Source organism: Protopterus annectens, chromosome 6.part0, assembly GCF_019279795.1.
Source record: "Protopterus annectens isolate FY-2018-M chromosome 6.part0, PAN1.0, whole genome shotgun sequence".
Lineage (NCBI taxonomy): Eukaryota > Metazoa > Chordata > Ceratodontiformes > Protopteridae > Protopterus > Protopterus annectens.
This window is the reverse complement of record NC_056737.1, coordinates 1,081,906,236-1,081,929,131: the sequence shown is the minus strand read 5'-3', so window position 1 is coordinate 1,081,929,131 and position 22,896 is coordinate 1,081,906,236. Positions and strand designations below refer to the sequence as shown.

General features: G+C 39.0%; 1 protein-coding gene across 1 annotated transcript in view; it reads left to right on the top strand.

The window, feature by feature from the left end:
* The window catches only part of NRDE2 (NRDE-2, necessary for RNA interference, domain containing), a 766,517-nt gene that overhangs the window by 111,459 nt on the left and 632,162 nt on the right, over positions 1 to 22,896 (top strand). Inside the window, exon 3 of the mRNA XM_044073622.1 lies at positions 20,754 to 20,999. Within this exon, the coding sequence (XP_043929557.1) occupies positions 20,754 to 20,999 (246 nt within the window). The remainder of the gene's footprint in view (positions 1 to 20,753; positions 21,000 to 22,896) is intronic.

The following is a 22,896-nucleotide window of genomic DNA, read 5'->3' as shown; positions in this document are numbered from 1 at the left end:
GCTGCTACTTGGAGCTCTGTTCATACATTTACAAAGCATTATCATTTGCCTCTCTTTTCTAAGTCCAGGGCAGGCTTTGCCACTGCAGTTCTGCAGAGCCTTATAGCTGCTTCTAATGCTATTTAGCTCCATCCTCCCATCCATAGCTTTGAGATTCTACCCAAATGTAATGACTGCAACAGTAAAACACGAAGAACATAGTACAGTTGTGTACACTTACCATAAATGTAGATGTTCGAGTGTTTTCACTGTTGCAGTCTGGGTTACACACCCACCATCCCCCTTTTTCCTAGAACTTCTCTTTCCTTCACTATATTCTACAGCCTTCATGGTGTATTTGCTTTTAAATGAAGGTAAAGTTTATGTTGTTACAATTGCATTTATATGTGTGTATATATATATATATATATATATATATATATATTATTTTTTTTTTGCTCCCCATTTGGGGGGCACCTGACACCTCGTGCAAGAAAAACTGAAGAAAATGGCGTCGGCTGCATGTTTTATACCCCTGATGACCCGACGTCATGGAAGAGAAGACTGCAACCGACGCAGGACCCAAGACTTTGATATTCAGGCTGACTGAGGGCAACCTGCCAGCAGATTACCCAAATGTAATGACTGCAACAGTGAATACACGCGAACATCTGCATTTATGGTAAGTGTACACAACTGTACTGTCTGAGGCTCCTAGGATTTTTGTACTTTTGTGATGATGTCAGTGATTTATGGGTGTTGATTAGGCTTTTATAAGGTAGTATAAATATTTATGAGTTGATTTAGTGTTCTGGTTTGTTCTAGCCAGTGTACTTGCTGGAAGACCAGGTGGTGGTTTGTTTAGATTAGATACCAATTTAGGTGGCTAGCTAGCTATTTATTTATATATTTAAATTTGTTAATTTTGGTAGAGCACTGACCAAAAGTGACCAATTTCAGTCACAGCTAGAGAAAGCAGAAAAGATTGACAGTTACAAATATATAAATTGCAAAAAGTAAAGTATGGGTTACTTTACAGTTAGGAATATACAATAATAGAGATAAGCATACCTATATGTACGTTTTGTAAAGGTATACAGATAGGTGAGTAGTTTTATAAAATATGCATTGCATTTTTACATACAGTTATATACAAATTTATATATATTTTAAATAGAGTGTTGTATAGATGGCTGAAATTGTTTACAATACAGACCTATGCATTGCATTTTTACATACAGTTATATACAAATTTATATATATTTTAAATAGATGGCTGAAATTGTTTACAATACAGACCTAGAGTTTGAAATGCTTCATATTAATTAGAGGTTGGAGGTTGGCATAATGGTTAAGGTCAAAAGCAAAAAGCAGTATCCACGATAGACGGCTCAAACCAGCAAAATTTAAACAAATGAACCAGGTTTATTTCTAACGCACACAGAGACACTTGTATAACATAAACGCCTTCACCATACATCAACTTGCGTTTTCGTCATAAATATGACTTCATCAGATGACCAGCATGCCCTAAAACATTTAATTTATACTAAAACACATCATTGTCTACCAATAAAAATTCACCATTAATTAATTAATTAATTAAATATCTTATTGTGTAAATCCTTTTTAAAAAAACATTTTTTAAAAAGGATTTGCACAATAAGATAATTAATTAATTAATTAATTAATTAATTAATTAATTAATGGTGAATTTTTATTGGTAGACAATGATGTGTTTTAGTATAAATTAAATGTTTTAGGGTATGCTGGTCATCTGATGAAGTCATATTTATGACGAAAATGCAAGTTGATGTATGGTGAAGGCGTTTATGTTATACAAGTGTCTCTGTGTGCGTTCGAAATAAACCTGGTTCATTTGTTTAAATTTTGCTGGTTTGAGCCGTCTATCGTGGATACTGCTTTTTGCTTTTGGTTTTGGTGACTATTGGCAGTATCATCCATTTTTTCATATATTATAATGGTTAAGGTACTTCAAAGATATAAGGTACAAAGTTTGAAACTCACCTTTAAGGGTTGGTATAATGGTTAAGGTTTTTATCTCACAGACACAGAATACAGGGTTTGACCTACACTGAGACAGAAGATATAGCAAACCAACTGGTAGACCAATTCATCTCTAACGTTATGCCTTTCTCTCCCCCCCCCCCCACTCCCCACCTGCCCTCAGGAAATACCATCAGATATTATTCTCCCAACTATCGCTAGGAAACAGGTCTTCAATGCTTGCTCTCTGTCTCTCTCTCTCTCTCTCTGTCATCTCAAGAACACGGCATCAATAGGCTTCAACAATATCCCAGGCTGAATTATGACTTATCAAGCCCTCTGGAATCACTATTTAACTGTAGTCTCCAAACAGGCCTTGTGCATCATGAATGGAAAATGGCAACCATCAGCCTTCTACGCAAAGGTGGGACATCTACTGACCTTGAAAATTACAGACCCATAAGTCTCATTAGTCTCATATGCAGAGTCATGGAAAGAATTATAATGGAAGTGATCAGTAATGACATAGAAAATCTCCAGGCACTGGAAGCACTGGACCCAGCCCAGTTTGGTTTCTAAAGGGCAAGTCATGTGTACTCAGTCTGGTCGACTTCTTTGAGAAAGTCACCAAAGCAGTGGACAGAGACAAATTGGTTCACACTGCCTACCTTGACCTTGCCAAGGCATTTCATACAATACCCCACTCTGACATGTTGACAAACTCAAGAGGTTTGGAATGAACACTTATGTCACACAGTGGATAGGCAGCTGGCTCACGGACAGGACCCAGGAAGTTAGAATTGGGGGTCCACATCTTCAGAGGCTAGTCACTGGCTGAGTCCCTCAGGGATTAGTCCTGGGACTGCTCCCTTTTGGTATCTGCTTTTGTGAAGTCAAAGCCAATATCAAAGGCCTCTGGCTGACTAATTTTGCAGACAATTGCAAATTAGTAGCAGTCATAGAATCCCCCCACAGACACTAATCTTTAGCAAGAAGGGTTGACACAAACAAATAGCTGGTACTAGAGCAGAGGACTAAAACTAAATGCCAAGTAATTTATACTACTATTCTTCAGGAAGTCTACCACCTCTGGTAACTACCATATTGACAACATAACCCTAAGAGTCAAACCAGTAGTTAGGGACTTGTGGACACTCACAGACAGTAATCAAGCCTTGGACGATCATATGTCTAGTAATGAGGAAATCGTTCTGTGTCAGTGGTGCAACAGATGGCACACTTGCCTTTGGTGCAGAAGGCAGTGGTTTCTCTTGAGACATTAAACTGAGGCCCCATCCGCTTGAATTAGTGGTAGCGCAGTTAGATGTAAAAGATCTCATAGCACCTATCAAAAAGAGTAAGGGTCCTTTACTTATATACAAAAATGACTCTTATTTACAAAATATTTACGTATTTACACATATTTGCTAATGTTCAAATATTTACATATACAAATCTTTTTACACAATCATAATCATCCCTATTAAACCCCGTCTTCTTTTTCCATAAACACCATCTGAGTTTATTTAATATTGTTTCTAAAATCCATTTACTATTAAACATAATTTAATTTATTCATTAATTCCATATATTCCATAGTACATAATAGCTTTTTATCTATTTTTTTAACATGGTCTTTACTTCTAGTCTTATAATATCCATATTTAATCATATCCATGTTTATTTTATCCACTTCTTTTATAGCTTCAAAAAATCTTCTTTACTGCTCAATATCTGAGCTGTTTGGCTTCTGCTATATAACTACAATCAACTGCATTACTAGCTGAGTTAAGTACAATCTTGGCAGGGTTAAAGATTGTACTGCATTTTATTTTTCCGTCTATTTAACTGTTTCATTGAATATTGTGGTATGTGTCTCTGTAGTTATTTATTTTTCTATTTAATTGTTTCATAGAATACTGTGGTCTCTCTCTCTCTCTGCAGTAAGTGGGGGCTGTTGTGTTTCACTTCATTGATATTCAGTGTTAAACTGTTAGCCTAGAGGGTTTCTCTGTATTTATAAGTCACATATCTTTGAATGTATTACTGCTCAATATCTGAGTTGTTTGGCTTCTGCTACATACCTATAATCAACTGCATTACTAGCCGAGCTAAGTGCAAGCTTGCAGTGTTAAAGATTGTACTGGATTTTATTTTTCTGTTTATTTAATTGTTTCATTGAATATTGTGGTCTGTGTCTCTGTATTTATTTATTTTTCTATTTAATTGTTTCATAGAATACTGTGGTCTCTCTCTCTCTCTCTCTCTCTCTCTCTCTCTGCAGTTAGTTTCCTGCTCTCCCTCCCTGTTCTTGTTCTGGTATCAATCTTGCTGGCTTTGGACTTGCCTGCCCCTTCTGTAAATTTGTGTTTGAACACTCCTCCTGGGTCTATCTCATTTGCTCACTCAGCCGAGTACAGTGAGATCATGTTTTGACTTCAGACACTCCTACCAGTCCCATCTGTTCAGCTCTATCCCAGCTCTGTTCCATTCTAGTGTCACTAGCTCATTCTACCTAATACAGAGAGAACATTTGTGAAGGACAAGCCACTTAGGTCCTTAATTTTGAATTACCTTCTGTTTCTCCTTTCTCCCTTTCCACTTTAAAAAAAACATTTCTAAGCTTGTTTCCTGCCTTTCCTGTAACTAGTCTAGTCCAGATACAGATTTGCTGTAACCAGGACTGTTTGTAAGCTTCTGAGCCCACAAACCCTTTCTGTGTTGGAGGGAAACCTACTAGCTTATCGGTGGGAGTGGTAAGCACTAGGTAGCCTATCTACCTCAAGAGTGGTTTCTGGCCCAGAAATTGTAGTTTATTGGCTGTTTGGGCAGTTTTTCCATCTCTTTCAGCTTTCTGGTTTAAAAGCCTGCGTTTGCACTTGTTTCCCACCATTCCTGTAACTAGTCTAGTCCAGATACAGATTTGCTGTATCCAAGACTGTTTGTAAGCTTCTGAGCCCCGTAAGCCTTTCTGTGTTGGAGGGAAGCATTCTAGCTTATCAGTGGGAGTGGTAAGCAGTAGGTAGCCTATCTACCACAAGAATCAGGTACAGATTCTTAGTTTTAGCACTTGAATTTGCTTATTCGTGCTCAACACTTGTTCAGAACTTGTTGTTTGTACTAAATAAGCTACTAATTACGACAGCACTCAACCTTCCTCTTTACCTAGAGGAAAACAGTTTTTGTACTTTCCTCACTTGCTTAGAGAAAAACAGCTCTTATACTCACTTTCCTCACTTGTCTAGAGGAAAGTACTTTTTTTATTCAGGCATGTCCAAGGGTCTGCTCCCAGTGTCCTCTCCTGTCTATCTGATTAATCTGGGCATCTTGGGGCAATGTAGCAATTGCCTCATGTACACAGACAACCCTCTCCTCCTACCACCCAACAACACAACCTGTGAGAGAGGAACTTATCTAGCCAAACTGGAGGTAAAGCTCTATCCAACCAAGACTGAACTTGACAGTCAAAAGGAGAAGGTAAACACTTGCACAACACCACACTCATCACATAATCCCACTAAACCTACCACCAAAATCCACACATAGAAACACAAAAACATTCGCGGAGGCTCTTAATAATAATCTGCTCAAGCAACAGAGACCTCTAAAGCAGAAACGCAAGCAACCTCCACCACCCCCAACACAACCCAGATGACACGTAGCCCACAGACTCAGTGTGCCAATAAACCACAGCCCATAAGGCAAAACAACATACCCAACACACTAGTCATAGGTGACTCTATAGTTAGGCACACTGATGTCTCACTCACCAGGCTAAACAATGAGAATGTTACTGTCAGCTGCATGTCGGGTGCCAGGATCCACCACATAACCCACACACTCAGGCCACTCCACAACAAGTACAAATATGATTCTGTCATTGTCCATGTTGGTGTGAACGACCTGAGATGTACCTCCCTGGACTACATGAAAAGAGACATGGAAGAGCTCTACGATCTTGTAGCCCAGGCAGGTATGTCCCTAGCCCTGAGTAGCATCCTGCCATCACCCAGAATCATACCGCAGTACAAAGACAAAGTGATTGACTTCAACAATTGGCTAAGCTTCTGGTGTCATTCTAAGGGGATCCAATATCTGTCTTGCTGGGATGACATGGTCGACGGACCACGATGCTTTGCCAGAGATGGCCTGCACCTGTCACCCCTGGGATTACGGATACTGGCTAAGGGTCTTGCCACCCCTATAGTGCCTTTTTTAGGCAAGGTTCAAATGACAAATTCACCACCGTAACAGGAACAGGCAAGCAAAAACTGAGGGTAATGCTACTCAATGCTAGAAGTCTAAATCTCACAATGCACTCACTCGAGGCACTCCTTAAAATGGAGAACATTGATATCTGTGCAGTGAGTGAGACCTGGTTCAAGGCTCTAGAGAGCACCCCTGCATTACCAGGCTATAACTCATACCAGACTTTTCGGCCATCTAACCTGGACCAGAACACCAAAGGCAGAGGTGTGTCCATATTCATTAAGGATATCCACACCTCCAGGCTAGTTGCACAACATAATGCATCTGAAGTTATCCAAGTGCAACTAACTCTGAGCAAAACTGCAATCCAAATTGTAGCTTGCTACAGATCCCCCACCATGCCCCATGATTCCCACTCCTCTTTTCTTGATATACAGGAAAATATTAGGGTTCGACTAAACGCCCTAATAATGGGTGATTTCAACTTCCCCACCATTAACTGGGAAAACTACTTATGCACCAACTCCTTTGCTCAACGCTTTCTGGAATTCATAAATTCCAATGCCCTGGATCAACTTATCCACGCCCCCACCAGGGGGAACAGTATCCTAGACCTAGTCATTAACAACATGAGTGACCGGTGTTCCACACCTGAAGTCAACTCCTCATTGGTCAGATCCGACCATAAGCTAATCACCCTAGATATCCACATCCCACCCCCACCCACCATTAAAGAAACCACTGTAAAAAATTTCACCAAAGCCAACTTCATGCTTCTTAAGACAGAAGTGGCGAACTTCATGACGCCCATGCAGATGGACAATACAATTACGACTGCTGAATCCTACACAAATGCACTCTATAAGCACTTACACGAGTGCATGGATCATGCTACCCCAAACAGAACCAAGATGCTATCCTCCAAAAAAAAGCAAGCCAATCTGTTGGTCCCTGGCATAAACAAATTCTACAACAGAAGGAAGAAACTGTTGCAAAAGACAGTAAAATCTCGTGAGTGGAGGAGCTCCCTGGTCAGCCTCAGTAAGAAGCTGAGATCCGTTATAAGATTCTCCAAAGCTAGCTATGAAAACAAAATTGCCACTAATTCTAAGGGCAACCACAAAGCATTCTATAGCTATGTTAAGAATCTCAATGGCAACACCCAGATCTGCTCTGAGTTGCAGCACAACGGCATGAAAATTACAGAACCAACTGATATTGCCAACATCCTGGCAGATAGGCTCAATGCTAACTTTACCCCCCTCCAACCCCCTAAAGGGCCCATATCTATACAGGAAGAATGCAGAGTCCCTGTAAACACATCTATGCAGGTAAAAGCTGCACTCTCTAAAACCAAAAACACAGCATCCGTGGGAATTGACAACATCCCAGGCTGTATTTTACACGAACTTCAGAACAAACTGGCTTCCCACCTAAGCACCATGTTCAATTATAGTCTCATGTCAGGCTTTGTGCCCACTGAATGGTGCACAGCAACAGTTATCCCACTCCACAAAAGGGGGAGCCACCACTGATCCTGGGAACTATTGTCCTATTAGCCTGACGAGCCTGGTCTGCAAGGCTATGGAATGTATCATCATGGAACTCATAAACAAAGACATTGGTAACCTCCAGACTTTGGACCCCACCCAGTTCGGGTTTGTGAAAGGCAGATCATGCCCTCTGAACCTGATCGACTTCTTTGAGGCAGTCAACAAAGCTGTAGACAAGGGTAAGATGATTCACACAGCCTATCTTGACCTTGTCAAGGCTTTCGACACCACCCCCCATTCTGGAATTTTAGCTAAACTCACTAAACTAGGTATAAATCCCTATGTCACAAGATGGGTTGCCAACTAGCACACTGACAGAACCCACACTGTAAAAGTTGCAGACTCCAAATATGACTTCAAACCAGTGACAAGTGGAGTACCACAGGGTTCAGTCCTGGGACCTCTCCTGTTTGGTATCTACTTCTCTGAAGTACAGGCTAACACAGAAGGCCTCTGGCTAATGAAGTTCGTAGATGACTGCAAACTAGGAGCCATAGTTGAGTCCGGAAATGATGTGGACATCCTACACAAGGGCCTCACTGAGACAGATGCCTGGTGTCAGAGGCATGGCCTCAAGCTCATTGCCAAAAAGTGCAGTGTCATCCCCTTTGGTAAAAACTGTGTACCCATCTACTACCACATAAATGGCAGTCTGCTTAATGCTGAATGTGTGGTAAGAGACATTGGGAACCAGGTGGACAGTAGTCTCGCCTTTGATAATCATATTGCCACAGTAGTCAGGAAATCCTTCTATGTGGCATACCTCATCACAAAAAGGTTCTCATCCAGGAAAAAAGAGGTCATTGTTCCCCTCTACTTGGTACTCATTAGACCCGCTATAGAATACAACGCCCCTTTTGGAATGTGCCTCACAAGACATCTGTAGCAGCTGGAAAGGCCACAGAAGTACCTCGCAAAGAGGATTACTGGCCTCAAACAGATGCCCTACACTGACCGTCTCAAAAAACTCCAGCTTTACTCTGTAGCATATCGCCTACTCTGAGGAGATCTCTGCCTAACATATAAAGCTATGTTAAACCCAGAGGTGTTGGGCATGCTACACCTAAAGAAATCTCAATCCCTCCGTGCTACACGCTCTAGGGACCTAAGCCTTGTCACCACAATAAACAGGACATGCTGGAGGGATAGAGTCCTGTCCAAGAGACTTCCTATACTCTGGAACAAGCTACCCATCTATGTCAAACAAAGTTCTTATTAGCACTCTTCAAGAAAAATCTTGATGAGTGGATGGGAAATAGGAAATACACCCCCGGGGGTCACTTCTGTGGCTCTGCTCGACAGGGGCACAGGAAATTAACTTTCTTGGGTGGCATAAGCCAGGGAACCTTGTTGGCTAAGCTTACTTAGGCCCTTGGGCCGATAGCCTAGTACCCACCTATGAACCATAGTTTTCCCTATAACTTTTTTACATTTCAAAAACAGGTTCTGCAGTTGTTTTTTCTAGACAATGTAGACATATTCTATCACTTTTCTTCTTATATGGCATATTTCCTTTTATTGGCAATTTATTTATTACCAGTCTTCACAAAAAATCATTATACTTTAAGATTATACCATTTGCTTCTTATTTTCATAGTTCTAAGTTTTTCATCTGTTAGATTTTCCCATGGTTTTACAGTGTAATGTTTTATAATTACAGTCTTATACCATACTTTTCTATATTTTTCTGTTATCAGTTTTTATTTTCCATGAAAATATTTTTATTGGTAAAATTTTCTGTCTATATTTACACTCTTTCTCTTTTACTCTTTTTTTTATCATACCCCCAAATTTATAGCAGTTATATTTATACAATTTTACCATTAATCTCTCATCTTTTCCACGTATCCATTTTAGCACTTTGTACAACTTTAAATGCAGTGTGTACCCTAAACCTCTTCCTTCTTTTACATACAAAACCCCTATTTTTAGTGGGTTTAATCTAAAACCCCATATAAATGAAATAAATATGTGCAAGAATTCCTTTTCAAATGCTGTTGGCAACATAAATATGCCTGCTAAGTATGCTGTTTTTCCCATCGGTACTGAATTTATCAAATAAACCTGTTTTCTGAATGATAATTTATATGTTCTCCAAAACGGATAGGTTTGTTTTGTTTCTTGTACTGTTTTCCATTGCATTCTGCTTACTTTTTTATTCCCAAATGTTATACCTAATACAGAAATTTAATTCACTGTAAAATATATAACCCTGATTTTTACTATATCACCTAAACCTTTACTTTTCTCTTTATTTAAAATCAACCCTATCATCTCTAGACAGTTGTGCAAGTTACTTCTTTTATCCAATTTTTTTTTTATTTTTTGCAATTATTATAATGTTATCTCCATATGTTAACAGAACTGGAAGTCTTAAACCTTCAGGTGTTACATACCCCCACCTCCTTCATTTTGCAATTTATTTCACATATTATCACATTCATAACTAATGCAAAGAGTATACAACTCACTGGACATCCCTGTCTTACACCACTCTTCATGTGTATCTCTTGGCTTAACCAGCCATTTACAAGTATTTTTACTTTATTATTACTGTACGTTGACATACATAATTTCCTAACTTATATTTTTTCATTATTGCCCATAACATTTCATGTCTAATTGTGTCAAATGTCTTATTAAGGTCTGCTGTCATGATTTTCATTTTTTGTTTTCTATTCATAATATCACCCACAATTTTCTAGCTATCATTAATAATTCTTGACAACCCTTCCCTTTATCCTATACATACCATCTTCCATAATGTTTTCCATTTTAGTTTCAAAGATCTTATTATTATTTAATACTGTCGGTCTCCATTTTATTTCTCTTCTATCTTCCCTTTTTTTCCATATGAATTTAAGTATTCCACTACGTAATTCTTTGTACATAAACCCTTCAACCATTCATTCAAAATCTTTCTTTTCTTTTTTTTTTGGAAATCCCTTACATTTTTTATACATCCCATATTATTTAACCATTCATTCAAAATCTTTTTTTTTGCCAGTCCCTTACATTTTTATACATTCCATGTTCTATTCCATCTGGTCATGCAGCCAAATCTATATTTAATCATCCTAATACTTTATTTAGCTCTTTTAAAGAAATCTCCTTTTCCAAATATTTATTCTTGTTTTCTGTTAACTTTTTTACTTTCCATGTTTTTTTAACTACCTTTTTTTAAAACATTTCTTGTACATATTGTACTACACTATTCACAATCATGTTCTGACTTCTTTCTATTTCTACTTTTACACTTGTTTGTCTCATAACACTACCAACTTCCTTTACTAATATGTTAAGTAACTTGATGCTTCTCTCTTTTCTTGTGAAACATATCTTTGCTTATATAATAATTCTTGCATTTTTTCTTGATTTCTTTTGTATAATTCTTTTCCTTTGTCAAAGTACTTTCTATCATTGTGTTATAAATCTTCCAATGCATTGTTATATGTTCTTTTATATTTTTTTTCTCTAGTTTTCTCACATCATATTGCCACTATAAAAACCATTTTTTTATATTTTTCCTTCAGTATCATCCACCATTCAGACCAATTTTTATAAAATGCTTATCTTGCTAGAAGTTCCATTGTGCCTGTGATTGCTTCTTAAACAATCTGGAAATAGAGAGCTAATATAAGCATATTTTTTGCACTTGATCTAACTGTTTCAGTGATTCTTAACAGTACTGTGCTGTTTTTATTTATTTGCTTGACTGAATTATTATTTATCTGTGTCTGCATTTATATATTTGCTTGACCTATGTCTGAATTTTTTTCCACCACTGTCCCATCCTATTGTTGTGTTCTTAAACTTTGTGGCTTTTCAGTTGCCTGCCCCTACTACAAATTTGATCTGGGACGCTCCTCCCAGTCCTGTCTCATTAGCTCATTCTACGTAATACAGAGAGATCATTTGGGAAGGCCAACCCCCTTAGTTTCTTAACCTTGAATAGCTCTCCCTTTCCATTTTACTAAAAAAAAAAACTTTATCCAGCTGCTTTTACTGTATTTGTATTTCCTCCTCCTCCTACTCTATTACTTCATCTTGCCTTTTCTGCTGGTTCTTTAAAGTTTTCAATTGCATCTTTTCTGCTGCATTTATTACTGCTTGTTTAAAGCCTGTTTAAAGTGTGTTATTCTAAGCCTCTTATTTTGGTTTAAGTACTTAGGCTGTAGGTCTGCTCCTTAGCTCTCCCTGGCCTCTCTCTGTCAGATAATAACAAATATGGATGGACAGTTTCCTACAGGTTCTCCTGCCAGTCTGGTTGATATGGGCATCCTGAGACAGTGTAGCAACTGCCTCATGTATATGGACAACTATCTACTACTGCCACCTAGGAACACAATTTGTGAGCTATGTAATTACATTAGGATCCTAGAGTCTATGCTCTCTCCCTCACAAGCCAGTATATCTGGCCCTGAGAAGGTTATCAACACAATTACTACACCTCAAACACCACCCACACTGACACAACACACACCCACACATGTGGAGCTTCTCAATAAAAAACATACCCAAACAAAGAAGATCTCCGAGGCAAAAACACACGCGAACTCCACAACCCTCCGCACCACATACAATGCATAGTCCACACACCTGTGTCTCACAGCCATTAAGGCTTGACTATAAACCCACCATATTAGTTATAGGAGACTCCATTGTGAGACTCACAGATGTGCCTCTCACCAGGCTGAAAAAGGAGAAAGTCACGGTTAGTTGTTTGTCAGATGTAAGAATCCACCATATCACACATGCACTCAAGTCTCTCAACAACAGGTACTGTTATGACTGTGTCATAGTCCATGTTGGCATAAATGACTTGAGACGTACCTCCCTGGACTATATGAAGAGAGACATGATTGAGCTCACTGAATACGTGTCCCAGGCAGGTATGTTCGTAGCCTTAAGCAGCATTCTACCGTCACCCAGAATGATGCCTCAGTACAAACAGAAAATGATTGACTTTAACAATTGGCTTAGTTTCTGGCGTCATTCCAGTGGGATCCAGTACCTGACAGCCTGGAAAGATATGATCGACAGACCACAGTGCTTTGCCAGAGATTACCTGCATCTGTCTCACTTGGGCTTCAGGCTTCTGACAAAGACTCTTGCTTCCCCCATAGTGCCTTTTTTTAGGAAAAGTGATGAGGTCAAAACTACCAACATAAAAATTTCAACTAAATGCAAATTAAAGATCATGCTGCTAAACACCAGGAGTCTAAACATGAAACTGTACTCATTACAATCATTCTTAACCCGGGAAGAGGCTGACATTTGCGCAGTCACAGAAACCTCCATGGGACCCAATAACATCCCAGGCTGCATCCTACATGAACTCGGGCAGGAACTTGCAGCACCATTAGGTGCCCTATTCAACCAAACCTTGATTACCGGCTTTATCCCAGCTAACTGGAAGACAGCCACTGTCATCCCTTTGCACAAAGGTGGAGCATCCACCGATCTGGGAAATTATAGACCCATCAGCCTAACTAGCCTGGTCTGCAAGACCATGGAACAGATTATCATGGACCTCGTTAAAAAGGACATTGGCAACCTCCAAACACTCGATCCCACAACACTCAATCCCACACAGTTTGGCTTAATCAAAGGGAGGTCATGTCTGTTATATTTGGTTGACTTCTTTGAGGCAGTCACCAAAGCCGTAGACTAGGGGAAGATGGTGCACACCACCTACCTTGACCTGGCCAAAGCCTTTGACACTATTCTCCACTCGGGCATAATAGATAACATCTATCAACTAGGCATCAATCCATGTGTTACCAGATGGGTAGCAGACTGGCTCACTGATGGAGCCCACCTAGTCAAAATAGGGGAAGCCACCTGAAGCAGTAGACTAGTAATGAGCAGCATACCTCAGGGATTGGTCTTGGAGCCTCTGTTATTTGGGATATACTTTTCTGAGCTGCAGTCCAAAACCAGTGGGTTATGGCTGACCAAGTTTGCAGATGACTGCAAACTGGGCGCTGTCATCAATTCCCCTAGCAATGTGGGCATCTTTCAAGAGGGTCTAACCCACTCGGGCATAATAGATAAACTCTCTTGACTAGACATTAATCCGTATGTTACTAGGTGAGTAGCAAACTGGCTCATTGATAGAACCCACATAGTCAAAACAGGGGAAGCCACCTCAAGCAGTAGATCCTTAAGCGATATGCCCCAGGGCTTGATCTTGGAGCCTCTGTTATTTGGGATATACTTTTCTGAGGTGCAGGCCAAAACTAGTGGGCTGTAACTGACCAAGTTTGCAGATGACTGCAAGCTGAGTGCTGTTATCAATTCCCCTAGTAATGTGGGCATCCTCCAAGAGGGTCTCACCCAAACATATGACTGGTGGCAGAAACATGGCCTCAAGCTGAATAGCAAAAAATGCATCATCATCATCACCTTTGGGGAGAGTAACGTCCTCACGAATTATCACATTAATGACAATGTCCTAAGCATGCAATCTGTCATGAGGGATTTGGGCATCCAGGTTGATAGCAACCTGACTTTTGACCACCATGTTGCTTCCATTGTACGGAAAGCTTTCTACATGGCCCACCTCATAAGTAAGGGTATCTCATCCAGGGACAAGGAGATCATGACATCCCTGTATTCTTCCCTTATAAGGTGCATTACTGAGTACAGCACCCCTTTCGGCATATCCCTCACAAAGCACATGCAGCAGCTGAAGAGACCACAGAATTTCCTCTCCAGGAGAATCCAGGGCCTCAAACATCTGCCCTACAGAGACAGTTTCATACAGACTCCTCAGAGGTGAAATCTGTGTAGCATACAAAGCAATTTCAGACCCTGCCTTCATGGGACTGCTGAATATCTCCAAGTCTAGCTCTACTCTAGTGTCCCACTCGTGCAACCTCAACCTGGTTTGTGACATCAGTAGGACTTGTTGGCAGGACAGATTTGTGTCCCAGAGACCCCCCCCATCTGTGGAATAGACTCCCTCTCCACGTCAAGCAGAGTACCTCTATACCCCTTTTTAAGCGCAACCTGGATAACTGGATGAGAAACAGAAAATATACCCCTGGGATTCCACCCGTGTCCCTGCTGGACAGGGGCATCAGGTGCTGACTTGTCTATGCATGGGCTAAACTCTTGGCTAGACTTATAAGGGCCTCAGAGCCAATAGCCTGGTAACTTTCTGTGATCCTATAGTAATATGATCTTTACATGACTGTATTAAGACGCTCTATCCTTCTTCACTCCATGTTTTTCTCATTTATCCTTTTTATTCATTGGGCTATTTTTAGATATCCATTGTTTTCTTTTATCTCTGGCCATATTGCAAGATGATTAGAAAAATCTTCTTAAAACTACCTCCATTCTCCTATAACTAAACCTTCTGATAATATAAAATAATCTATTTCAGTTCCACATATATACACCACTTTTTAAGTCCATTAATTTTTTCCCCAAAATGTTAACTTACCACATCTTATAACTTCCAACTTTTTTATATATCATTTTCTTTCTTTTTATGCTTGCCTCTTAAATCACAGTTAAAGTCTGCTGTTATTATAATATTCATATTTATCACTATGTAGATTAAAATCTGATGAAATAAGATTTCCGTTTCTTTATGTTTAGAATAAGCATATAATGTTATACTTTTTTAACTTGTTCTTTCTATTTTAAATCTGCAATGGGTTATTCTTACCATTTTTCTAAAGTTACACCTAATATCTTTACGCGGAGAGCATACTTGTGATGTATGGCACCTACAAGATGTAAAGGCTCTGTGTACTGGCAGGTGATCCCTTGTGTGAAGAATACTGCAACAGTGAAGAGAAGGACATCTACTGTTATGGTAAGGTCTTACACAACTCTACTTTCTTCTTGAGTTTTTCCAATCAAAACCAAGTATCTGCCAGGGAATTTCTCAAGATTTTTGGAGTATGTGGCTTCTATGAGTCTTATTCCCTTGTCCAGAGTTCACATTAGAAAAATTAAATGATACATCAGGTCAGTATGGACTGTGCATCTACATCCTTTATCTTTTTGGATCCTGATATCTGGCGTTTGTAAGGACTGGTGGGTGGTCCACTTCTGTCAGAATCCATATCTCTCCTCTTCAGTTTGTTACAACAGGTGCTTCAAACCTGTAGTGGTGATCACTTTCCAAAGGTGTGAAAGTGCAAGGTTTGTGGATTAAACACAACAGTCAAAAGCACACAAATGGTAGAGAGGATGGCAATAAAAATGATGCTCAAGCCCAAAGTAATTCCTGGTTTCCAACACCCCTGGAAATTTTCACAGACCACCACAGTGATGTGCTTGCATAAACATGTGGTGGTCTCTGATCTTAATCCTTTTTCAGACTTGCTGTCATAGCCTATTTAGCAACTCAGATTGGGCGGCCACGGTGGTGCAGCGGTTAGCGTTGTCGCCTCACAGCAAGAGGTTCTCTGGTTCGATCCTCGGCTTGGGTGCCTTCTGTGTGGAGTCTGCATGTCCTCCCTGTGGTCGCGTGGGTTTTCTCCAGGTGCTCTGGTTTCCTCCCACATCCCAAAGACATGCTGTAGGTGTATTGGACACTCTAAATTGGCCCTAGGTGTGAGTGCATGCATGTGTGTGCCTTCTGAGGAAGGTTGGGTGCCGGGCTGGCAACTCGACACTGTAAAAACTCTACTGCCAGTCATGAGCGGACAGGTGATCCACTGTGGTGACCCCTAACCGGGAAAAGCCGAAAGAAGAAGAAGACATCTAATATCTTTACTGTATACTATGGAATATGGCTAATCCAGAACATCTCTCATTTCCCAAATTCCAGATTATCTTTCTTCCCCATACTTTCTCTTTAATCTTTTATTTGTTAAAAATCTTGTGTCTTCTAATATAATTGCATCTACATCATTCCAAAGTTACTGTTTTTCATACTATATTTTTAATATTATTCACATTTACAGAAAGCACTCTAATAAAATTTTCATTTTCCCCTTTCCTTAGATTCGTAATTTCTTAAGTTCATAACTGATTATTAGGCTAGCTTTCTTAACATGCCATTCTAAGCCTAGCCAATTTCCTTCCCAAACTAAGAATGAAACACTGCACCTTGTGTCTGCGAGTCAAGCACTTTATCCATTATAGCAATCCCCATCATTAACTGTATATATTCTTTCTTCATCCATTTCCTTTCTTTTTTCTTTTGTACGTATTCCTTTACATTTTATTTTTTTCTGTCTTTTACCCTTTTGCCAATGAAATTCTTTTTTTTCTTTAACTACTTCCCAATTTGTCTTCATCACTTATTTCAGAACCTTATTCTATGTTCTCTTTATTATTTTTTCTATTTCTGCAACTTCTATTTTTTTCTTTTTCCATACTCTTATTTTAATTTTTGCAGTCCATCCATAAATGTCCAATTTTGTTACAATTATTACATTTCAATTCACATTTTTTGCTTCATGTTCCATTTCTCCACAATAATAACATTTTCTTTTGTCACTGTTACTTATCAAATGTCCTTATTTTCCCTAAAAAAACATGTTTTGGGTTGTGCCCAGTATTTCACGACACCCCTCTTCACTTCCACATTTATCATGCTTGGTATATACATACATTTTTTCATTTTCTGTTTGAAAACAAAATTACAATTCTGGCCAGCAGTCCATAAACCCCTTTTGTCATAAAATTTTGCAGTCTCCAGTACTTCTTTAGATAAAGTTTTCAGATGTCCTTTCAAAGTCTCTCTTTCTACCTCTGTTCGAAATTGTACATGCATTTTCTTTTTTGGGTACTTATATATTATCGCAATCACACACTGTCAGCATTCAAGGAATTCTGGGCAACATTCCATCCTCAATTAAATAATGTTATGCTGACAGTACGTGGTTGTCATAATATGTTAGTACTTTCCACCCCCACATCTGTCGAAGTTTGCTCACTGCATGTCTAGGCAACACACAAAAAAATAAATAAAACAGTAACCTATTAAGTTCCGTACAACATTTAGTCTTCTGTGGTCCAAAAGAAAACGGCAAGTATTTTTTATAAGCTTAGCCCTCCCGCCCATGTATGCTACCAAACCAATCACTAAAGGAAAGCCTAATACACTGTTATCTGATTACTTTATGCATGATTACTGCTAACTTTATAAAGTATCTAAATGGTCATTCTTGTTGTACCTATCAATTGCTTATTTCTCGAAAAGTTTAAATTATTTGTTTCAAACGTAATGTAATCAACACCATTATTGACCAGTCTGTTTTACAGACACTATTACATTCTCAAAGCGTATTAAACTGCTACTGGTCTCTGCTGTTCAAAGTGTAGCTGAGAGGGAAAACAGCTTTACATGTACGACATCTTGATCTTAGTAGTGGAGTTTTCAGTTTCACAGCAGGTACAACAGTTATATGTAAGTACCAAAATGGAAGTTATGCTTCTGTTATTTTTGTTTTCTTTTGCTACGCATTGATTTTCTAGTTAATGGCTTTTTTTTAATATGTTTTTCATCTGTCAGAATTCGTGGCATTCTCGACAACGTTCCAATAACAGTAAACTAACTTCAGCCGAGACTGCTGTGATTCTGGCAATGTGTGGTTGCGATAATACGCAAATACCCTTTTTTGTTTCGCTGTTAAATGCTTTTATAATATAAAAAATCCCATGGGTTACAGCTGTTCTTTTTTAATATTCTCCAAGAAATTTTTCATTGAAAAAAGCAGTCTCAGATGTAATGTAACAAAATGTCTCTTTAAATGCTCTTACCTCATGTGCTTTTACTCCCAAAGGAGCTATTAAAGTGTCCCACACCTCATACCTGTCTATTTCTTTGTCCTATTTATTTTGAATCCTTACCATGTACTTCCGTTTTTCATTTTCTTCTGCTTTCTTTTCTACTACTCCACTTTGCCTTCTTTTACTTTCTCTGCATATGTTTTCTTTTCTATCTGACCACTATTTTCCAGGGTTGTCTGTCCTTCCTCCTTTTGTATTTTCTCCATAATGTCCCTGCAGGAAGCGTCTCCTTCATTTTTTGGCTCACTCTGCACCGCCATTTCTTTAAGTAAATCAACGTGCAACCCTTTTGACTGGAGGGCTGTAATTATACAGCCATCATTTGCTGACTTCTGTCCATCAAACAGGTTTCTTTGAAACATTTCCCCAAAATTTGCACACATTCTTCAGTCTCAGTATTTACTTTCTCCTCCATTTCTTTCACCACTCCATCATCAACTTCTCTGTCTATCTGCGTCCCTTTTTCTGTGTACCACTTCTGGGCCTGGAATGCAAACCGGAGGTGCTCCTCCAGAATGTGTTCCACTCACAACAGTGACAAGTGGGGGAAGATCCCCAGTGCCCTGGCCAAATTTCCTCAAGTAGTATAAATACCAACTCTGGTCTCCCCTGAAAAGAGTCGACTAGCCTAGTTGGGACTAACATTTTCAGCAAAGAATGAATAAATAAATAAAGAATAACCAAAGGTGTGGTGTCAAGGTCCAAAGAGGTTTTTGCTATGCTGTATTCGGCATTCATCAGACATATCGAGTGCAGTACCCACTTCGGTATGTCCCTAACCAGGCACATGCAACAACTGGAATGCTCAGAGTTTCCTCTTTAAAAGAATACAGGGTATAAGTAACATGTTCTCTGCAGACCACCTCAAAGCCCTATCCCTCTGTTCTGTCTCTTACTGGCTGTCGAGGGGAGAGCAATGTCTGACATGCAAGGCATTGTTGGACACTAGTCTGGTGGACCTCCCTGCATATCTGTAAAATAAATGGCACCAGAATTACCCGTTCTAAAGATTTAGATTTTGCCTGTGATATAAATAGGACCTGCTGGAGAGACAGGTGTGCATCCTATAGACTAATTCTTCTCTGGAACACACAGCAAATTCATATGAAGCAGAGTCCCTCCCTAACAGAATTAGAGTATAACTTAGACAACTGGATGGGGAAGTGGAAATTCACCCCTGGTTGGGCACCAGTGTCTTTGATGGGTGCAGTCAGCCTGTAAGGTTCCTCTTCCAGGCCTTATGTTGTAAATGTTTCATATCCCAAGCCCCTGCTTACACTTATCAAGGGTACCAGAACCTGTCAGAGATTTGGTATGCATGGCTAGGCTTAAAAAGGCCCCAGTGGTCGTTAGCCTAGTAAACACCTATGAACCTATTGTGTTATTCTGGGGTTAGTTTTATGGCTGTCAACTTGTGTGCTGTTTGTAATGTTTGTGGTTGGGGTGAAAAATCATAACTTATTTTTGCATTTAATATTAGTTGGGATTTGTTTAACTATTGTTCTAGTTGTGTACATTGTGTTTGTGTTGCACTGTGAAACTGGTAAATGTTTTAGCAGTGTGAATTAGGGTGTAGTCATCTACATATTGAATTATGATCTTATGATCGATTGCTTTGTATGTGTCATTTATAAATGTATTGAACAGTAGAGGTCCAAGTATGGATCCTTGTGGAAATCCAGTTTGGGTTAGTATGGGGCTGAGAAAATGTTTCTTTCCATTTGACAACCTAACATCTTTCTTCCAGGTAGATTTGAAACCAGGTAAATGTGCTTGTGGTTATACCTATTTGTGCAAGTCTTTTCGACAGTATGAAATTGTATCACAAGCCTTTGATAGATTTCAGAAGACTTTATACCATGATAGAATACTTGTTTAGATTTGAATTTATGGTGTTTAGGAAAGGTGAGTCAGTTTCTGTACCATAGCCTGGATGAAAGCGATGCTGTGTAGGTGATAAGATATTGCCCGTAGCTAAGTGTTGTTCTAGGAGTCGTTTGCGAATGCATTTCCCTAGGATCTTGGATAGATAGGTAAACATAGCTATTGGCCTGAAGTTTCAGGGAGAGTGATATTGCCATCCATTGTAGGGGGGATTATATATGTTTAATTTTCTAGCCTTTATCACCAAAAGTTGTATGCTGATCTTAATCAGTGTATCTCTAGAGAGGCTGGATGTTTATTTAATCTGATTTAACTAGTAACTATTTTTGTCTGTTTCTCGCTTTTTTTTTTTTTTAGTGGCCCTTCTGAATCCGAGTCTGTGGAGTCCTCTGACAAATCAGACAGGGAGGAAGAAGTTGGTATCAAAAAGAAGAAAAAGAAAAAAGAAAAAAAGAAGAAAAAGAAAAAACACAAACATCACAAGAAGTTGAAAACGGAAAACAGAGAGTCAGATAACAGTGATTTCGAATCCGATATCAAACTTTGCAAGGAACCTTCTCAGTCAGATTCTACAAGCGCCAAATGGGACACACAAAACTCTAGGTATGTATTCTGAATAAGTACTTTCTGTCATTGTTGAGATTCACCGAGATTTGTGTGCTCCATCCTTTGTACTGAAAACAAGTTGCTTTCTATACTTGCACGAGCACAACTCTTTTTCAAACTACATTATTTTCACACTCTGAATTGTGCTTTACTAAGAAACTTTTTCCTCTTGTTGATCCCTATCTGCAACCATCAGGTCCCAAATTCCAATCAGTTCATTCATTCCTCATGATCACTCTTGTGCACCCAAAAATAAGAGCAGGAGAGTGCCAGAGATTAAGGTTATCGTCCATTAGGGGTTAGATGATTTATCGACTCTTTGGCCCACTGTTCCAGACCTGGTGTGTGTGCGCTTTTACATACATGTGATTTTGTAGCGTGAGTGAATGTGCAACTACTGGAAGTTTTATTTTTTGCATGTGTTAACTGGTAAGTGAACTGCTCTGAGGACTTTCTCAGCCACAGTCAGGGTCAGTGACACAACACAAACCAACATTTTGAAATTTTTATTGTCACAATTACAAAGCATAGACTACAGGATAGCAAAACCCGTCACAACAGTTTTGACTCAAGTGAAATTGACTTGTAAGGCAAAATAAATTTACAAAATTGAGAGTAGAACAAATCAAAAAGTTTGTAGCTCATACTTTAAAAGATATATTTTGGAGACCTGCAACAGTTCAATTTAGTTAACAGTTCATGTGTACATTTATGTATGCAGTGCTTTCTGGGAAAAATTATGAACTTTTGTTATATAGGGTGTTTTTTATGCATTATAAAATTACACTGAGTGATTTAGGTTGTTTGTATCTGATATTTAGCCAAGTACAAGGAACACTGATTTTTCACTTTTCTAGAAAAATACCAGTAAGTCCTGAGTTTGGATTATTTGGATATTAGACAACTATGAGATTTTCATGGAATTTGGCATTTCAGGCCAGACTACTCTGTATTTGTCCTCATATTTGCTATTTATAATGCTGTCAACTTGTTTTGTGTGTTGTATACCTAGTAACTGTTTTAATTTTCCACACATACACACATAAATATATATATGTATGTGTGTGTGTGTGTGTGTGTGTGTGTGTATATATATATATATATATATATATATATATATGTGTGTACAGTGGATGTAAAAAGTGTACACATCCCTGTTAAAATGCCAGGTTTTTGTGATATAAAAAAAGAGACCAGAATAAATCATTTCAAAACTTTTCCCACCTTTACTGTGACCTATAAACCTGTACAGTTCAGTTGAAAAACTCTTGTTCATATTTGCATAAATAATTCCAAAATCATGCTACAAACAAAGTATTAAAATATTTCACACAATGGCAAACACACTCACTTCCTTAATTGTATTAAGTTTCTGTCCCTTGGCTTTCTGTCTAAACATACCATAAGCCTGAAGCTTGTAGTGTGAAGAACACTGTGGAATTCTGGTTTGGGCTGTTGCGTTATTGTCTTATGTGTTCTCATGGGGAGGGTCTCTTCTCCGAACGGAGATGCTTACTGTCCTACACAGTAATGCTGATTGCTGCATAAGCGTGTATGTTGTAATGCTGTCATGCTGAGTTACACTCGGTGATAATGTTCAGTTGTCATCACATGTCCAGGGTTTAAAACCATAGATGTGTGCTGACTTTTTCTGCAGGTATAACTGACCTTATAAAAGCTCTTCTGAATAGCTGTGACAAGGTAATGTGCTTTGACTTTTGCCAGGTGCAGTAATCTGGCTTCATTCAGGGAAGGTGGAACCATAACCAGTGTCTCAGTGAGAATGTATTGTTGTGTGTGTTCGTGTCTGCTATGTCTTTGTTACTTTGGGGGGGGGGGGGGTGATATGGTTACAAAGATATATTTAGAGTTTAAGCCTGTAAATTTTTATATA